Consider the following 6,155-nt stretch of genomic DNA (forward strand, 5'->3'; position numbering starts at 1 on the left):
TGCTGCTTCAGTAAGTCAGGGGAACAGTTGTCAACACATTTAGACTGCTGCTTCAGTAAGTCAGGGGAACAGTTGTCAACACATTGAGACTGCTGCTTCAGTAAGTCAGGGGAACAGTTGTCAACACATTGAGACTGCTGCTTCAGTAAGTCAGGGGAACAGTTGTCAACACATTGAGACTGCTGCTTCAGTAAGTCAGGGGAACAGTTATCAACACATTGAGACTGCTGCTTCAGTAAGTCAGGGGAACAGTTGTCACCACATTTAGACTGCTGCTTCAGTAAGTCAGGGGAACAGTTGTGTACTTTTATTAAAACAGGTTATTCATTATTTAATTTTCCCACAGGTGTGAATAAAATGGCATTGTGACATCATAATCCTCTAATGTCCTGACAAGAATGTTGTTCATCATCATCATCATCATTATGTTACAAATACAAAAACAAAATGGCTGCCTTCCCTTTCCCTTTGACAAGGAAGACATACATGACATTAAACATACTCAAGTAAAAGACTGTAGCACCATGGTTGAGTATCACACAAATATACATTAGAACACAACACAAAACTGTTCATATAAAAACACACACACACATCAACAACACAGAATGGGGACAACATGAGGTTGGAATACAGCATCTAATTAACGTTAGTTACACGTTGTGGAAATGTTTCCCAGATGTAGAGGTGCTTCTTTGGTTTCAGGATGAATGAGTGAATATAGGAAGGAGTGAATGCAGGAATGAGTGAGCAACTGTGTGAATGGACAATGTACTGTGTGTATGAATGAGTGAATGTAGGTATGGATGAATAGATGAATGGATGAATGAATGAATGCATGAGTGTCTGTAAGTATGAATGGATGAATGAATGAGTGTTTGTAAGTATGAATGGATGAATGTCTAAGTATGAATGGATGAATCGATAAACTAATCAACTAATTAATGAGTGTCTGTAAGAATGAATGGATGAAAGGTTGAATGAATGGATGAGTGTCTGTAAGTATTAACAGAGGAATCAATGAATGGATGAATTCATGAATGAGTGTGTGTAGTATGAAGGGATGAGTGAATGAGTGTCTGCTGGAATGAATGGGTGAATGAATGGATGAGTGTCTGTAAGTATGAATAGATGGGTGAATGAGTGTCTCTAAGTATGAATGGATGAATGGATGAGTGTCTGTTAGTATGAATGGATGAATGAGTGTCTAAGTATGAATGAATGACAAATGGATGAGTGTCTGTTACTATGAAAAGATGAGTCCTGGTGTAAAGCTATAAACACATCAGTCTCTGATGGCATCAGTAAGTCTCTTGGTTTTCCCTGTGTAAATGTCCACCATTACCAGGCTGTTAGTACGAATGGATGAATCGATGAATTAATGAATGAATGTCTGTAAGTATGAATGGATGAGTGAACGAGTGTCTGTTAGTAGGAATGGATGAATGGATGAATGGATGAGTGTCTCTAAGTATGAATGAATGGATGAGTGTCTGTTAGTATGAATGGATGAGTGTCTGTTAGTAGGAATGGATGAATGGGTGAGTGTCTGTTAGTATGAATGAATGGATGGATGAGTGTCTGTTAGTATGAATGGATGGATGGATGAGTGTCTGTTAGTATGAATGGATGAGTGTCTGTTAGTAGGAATGGATGAATGGGTGAGTGTCTGTTAGTATGAATGAATGGATGGATGAGTGTCTGTTAGTATGAATGGATGAGTGTCTGTTAGTATGAATGGATGAATGTCTGTTAGTAGGAATGGATGAATGGGTGAGTGTCTGTAAGTATGAATGAATGGATGAGTGTCTGTTAGTATGAATGAATGAATGGATGAGTGTCTGTTAGTATGAATGGATGAGTGCTGCGGTAAAGCTATATAAATATCTCTCTGGCGGCATCAGTCCTGGTTCTGGTTCAGTCCTGGTTTCCCTGTGTAAATGTCAGTGGATCTCAACCCTGTTACCGGGCATGTTAGCCCTGTGACCGGCCGTCTCATCCCGGTTACCGGCTGTGGAGGGCTGCCGTTAACCGTTGAAGCAGACGGGACCCAGTTGGAAGCCAAACTTCTGGTTGTTGTTTCCGAAGTCGGAGACTGAGACGTCGATGAGGGGGAGAGAGTCTGACTGAGGGGCATCAAACTCTAACACCGTCCTCTCCTGACCTGAAGCAGACTGCAGGGAGAGATGGAGGAACACATCAACAGATATTACACTTCTACTACTGTGTGTGCGTGTAGTGTGTAGTGTGTGGTGTGTAGTGTGTGGTGTGTGTGTGTGTAGTGTGTGGTGTGTGTGTGTAGTGTGTGGTGTGTGTGTGTAGTGTGTGTAGTGTGTGGTGTGTGTAGTGTGTGTGTGTGTGTAGTGTGTAGTGTGTGTGTGTAGTGTGTGTGTCCGTTCCTGACCTGAAGCAGACTACAGGGAGAGATGGAGGAACACATGTCATCAACATGTTAGGCAGTGTGTAGTGTGTAGTGTGTAGTGTGTGGTGTGTGGTGTGTGGTGTGTGGTGTGTGGTGTGTAGTGTGTGGTGTGTAGTGTGTAGTGTGTGGTGTGTGGTGTGTGGTGTGTGGTGTGTAGTGTGTAGTGTGTGGTGTGTGGTGTGTGGTGTGTGGTGTGTAGTGTGTAGTGTGTAGTGTGTGGTGTGTGGTGTGTGTAGTGTGTAGTGTGTAGTGTGTGGTGTGTAGTGTGTGGTGTGTGGTGTGTGGTGTGTAGTGTGTAGTGTGTAGTGTGTGGTGTGTGGTGTGTAGTGTGTAGTGTGTAGTGTGTGGTGTGTGGTGTGTGGTGTGTAGTGTGTAGTGTGTAGTGTGTAGTGTGTGGTGTGTAGTGTGTGGTGTGTAGTGTGTAGTGTGTAGTGTGTAGTGTGTAGTGGCGGCTCAAAGAGTTGTAAAATAATTGTTGCATTTTTATTTTTTATTTAATAATTTCATATTTTCAATAATATTACAATGATATTCTTTGATTATATTCTTATTTTCAATGATATTCTGATTTAAAACATTTGGTCTTTGGTGATAGTGTGATAGTGGTGGCATTAGGACAGGTTGTATCAACAGTGTTTTGGTGATAGTGGTGGCATTAGGACAGGTTGTATCAACAGTGTTTTGGTGATAGTGGTGGCATTAGGACAGGTTGTATCAACAGTGTTTTAGTGATAGTGTGATAGTGGTGGCATTAGGACAGGTTGTATCAACAGTGTTTTGGTGATAGTGGTGGCTTTAGGACAGGTTGTATCAACAGTGTTTTGGTGATAGTGGTGGCATTAGGACAGGTTGTATCAACAGTGTTTTGGTGATAGTGGTGGCATTAGGACAGGTTGAATCAACAGTGTTTTGGTGATAGTGGTGGCATTAGGACAGGTTGTATCAACAGTGTTTTGGTGATAGTGGTGGCGTTAGGACAGGTTGTATCAACAGTGTTTTGGTGATAGTGGTGGCATTAGGACAGGTTGTATCAACAGTGTTTTGGTGATAGTGGTGGTGTTAGGACAGGTTGTATCAACAGTGTTTTGGTGATAGTGGTGGCTTTAGGACAGGTTGTATCAACAGTGTTTTGGTGATAGTGGTGGCATTAGGACAGGTTGTATCAACAGTGTTTTGGTGATAGTGGTGGCTTTAGGACAGGTTGTATCAACAGTGTTTTGGTGATAGTGTGATAGTGGTGGCATTAGGACAGGTTGTATCAACAGTGTTTTGGTGATAGTGGTGGCATTAGGACAGGTTGTATCAACAGTGTTTTGGTGATAGTGGTGGCATTAGGACAGGTTGTATCAACAGTGTTTTGGTGATAGTGGTGGCATTAGGACAGGTTGTGTTAACAGTGTTTTAGTGGTAGTGTGATAGTGGTGGCATTAGGACAGGTTGTGTCAACAGTGTTTTGGTGATAGTGGTGGCATTAGGACAGGTTGTGTCAACAGTGTTTTGGTGATAGTGGTGGCTTTAGGACAGGTTGTGTCAACAGTGTTTTGGTGATAGTGTGATAGTGGTGGCATTAGGACAGGTTGTATCAACAGTGTTTTGGTGATAGTGGTGGCGTTAGGACAGGTTGTGTTAACAGTGTTTTAGTGATAGTGTGATAGTGGTGGCATTAGGACAGGTTGTATCAACAGTGTTTTGGTGATAGTGGTGGCTTTAGGACAGGTTGTGTCAACAGTGTTTGGTGATAGTGTGATAGTGGTGGTATTAAGACAGGTTGTATCAACAGTGTTTTGGTGATAGTGATGGCTTTAGGACAGGTTGTATCAACAGTGTTTTGGTGATAGTGGTGGCTTTAGGACAGGTTGTGTCAACAGTGTTTTGGTGATAGTGTGATAGTGGTGGCATTAGGACAGGTTGTATCAACAGTGTTTTAGTGATAGTGTGATAGTGGTGGCATTAGGACAGGTTGTATCAACAGTGTTTTGGTGATAGTGGTGGCATTAGGACAGGTTGTATGAACAGTGTTTTGGTGATAGTGGTGGCTTTAGGACAGGTTGTGTCAACAGTGTTTGGTGATAGTGTGATAGTGGTGGCATTAGGACAGGTTGTATCAACAGTGTTTTAGTGATAGTGTGATAGTGGTGGCATTAGGACGGGTTGTATCAACAGTGTTTTAGTGATAGTGTGATAGTGGTGGCATTAGGACAGGTTGTATCAACAGTGTTTTAGTGATAGTGTGATAGTGGTGGCATTAGGACAGGTTGTATCAACAGTGTTTTAGTGATAGTGTGATAGTGGTGGCATTAGGACAGGTTGTATCAACAGTGTTTTAGTGATAGTGTGATAGTGGTGGCATTAGGACAGGTTGTATCAACAGTGTTTTGGTGATAGTGGTGGCGTTAGGACAGGTTGTGTTAACAGTGTTTTAGTGATAGTGTGATAGTGGTGGCATTAGGACAGGTTGTATCAACAGTGTTTTGGTGATAGTGGTGGCGTTAGGACAGGTTGTGTTAACAGTGTTTTGGTGATAGTGTGATAGTGGTGGCATTAGGACAGGTTGTATCAACAGTGTTTTGGTGATAGTGGTGGCGTTAGGACAGGTTGTGTTAACAGTGTTTTGGTGATAGTGATGTCAACAGTGTGTCTGTTACCTGGCAGCCGTCGTGCAGTGCTGTGATGTAGTGTCTGTTACCTGGCAGCAGTGTGTCTGATACCTCGCAGCAGTGTGTCTGTTACCTGGCAGCCGTCGTGCAGCGCTGTGATGTAGTGTGTGTTCTGGTGCGTGAGCTCCTCTCCACTGCTCCCTCTGAAGCGCAGCGCGTGCTGGTGGCTGAAGGTGGCGGTATGGAGCCAGGCGGCTGAGTTCTGACAGTGGTAGGTGAACGTCTGTCTGGATGAAGCACTCAACAGCTTAAGAAACACCAACTGGACTACATGGACCGGACTGCCATCTGAACCGGAATAGGAGAACTGGAGAGGGAGGGGGGGAGGGAGGGGGGGGAGGGAGGGAGGGAGAGAGAGAGGGAGGGAGGGAGGGAGGGAGGGAGGGGGGGGAGGGAGGGAGGGAGAGAGGGAGGGAGGGAGAGAGGGAGAGAGGGAGAGAGGGAGGGAGGGAGGGAGGGAGGGAGGGGCATTGAGTATGACAAAGGGATATATCATAGAGAGAGCAGGATCACAAGAAACACACACACACACACACTGCGTACCTGCTTTCCTTTCCTGAACTGGCTGTACCAGGTACCAGGTTTCTCTCCTTTCCAGGAACTCAGCTTCACCTGTAGACACGTCAGTCATTACTGTACATCCAACACTTCTCACTATACTGAACCCAGCTCTACCTGTAGTGATTTGTCCCTCGCTCATATGGAGGAAAGGAGAGTGATCGTGTGGACTCACCGACTGGAACTTCATGTCAGGGTACAGACATGTCTCTCCATCGGCCGTGAAGTTACAGAACACCTTGAAGGAGTCTCTATGGCAACCCTGGTTAGGGTCTATCCAGTACTCACCTATGGGGGGGGGGGGTAGATTTGGGGTGGAGAGAGGTGGGAAAGAGAGAGGGCGTGTAAGCTCTGTTGATAATTTGATTATATAGGTTGTACATTGTTGATGTAGTGACAGACAGAGGTAGATATACTGAGAGGTAGGTACCATCAGTGAACTCTGGTGATAGACAGAGAGATAGATGTATAGATTGATATAGAGATTGTGATAGATAGAGAGATATATATATAGATTG

At 44.0% G+C, this 6,155-nt stretch overlaps 1 protein-coding gene across 1 annotated transcript in view; it reads right to left on the bottom strand.

The window, feature by feature from the left end:
- Positions 1-1,927: 1,927 nt before the first annotated feature.
- The window catches only part of LOC110510793 (collagen alpha-1(XI) chain), an 87,386-nt gene continuing 83,158 nt past the window's right edge, over positions 1,928-6,155 (bottom strand). The window contains exons 60-63 of the mRNA XM_036948801.1: positions 5,813-5,925; positions 5,623-5,691; positions 5,153-5,386; positions 1,928-2,174 (exon numbers count right to left, since the gene is read on the bottom strand). Of these exons, the coding sequence (XP_036804696.1) occupies positions 2,028-2,174; positions 5,153-5,386; positions 5,623-5,691; positions 5,813-5,925 (563 nt within the window). The 3' untranslated portion in view covers positions 1,928-2,027. The remainder of the gene's footprint in view (positions 2,175-5,152; positions 5,387-5,622; positions 5,692-5,812; positions 5,926-6,155) is intronic.

The sequence above is a fragment of the Oncorhynchus mykiss genome, chromosome 17, assembly GCF_013265735.2.
Source record: "Oncorhynchus mykiss isolate Arlee chromosome 17, USDA_OmykA_1.1, whole genome shotgun sequence".
In the NCBI taxonomy this organism is placed as follows: Eukaryota; Metazoa; Chordata; class Actinopteri; order Salmoniformes; family Salmonidae; genus Oncorhynchus; species Oncorhynchus mykiss.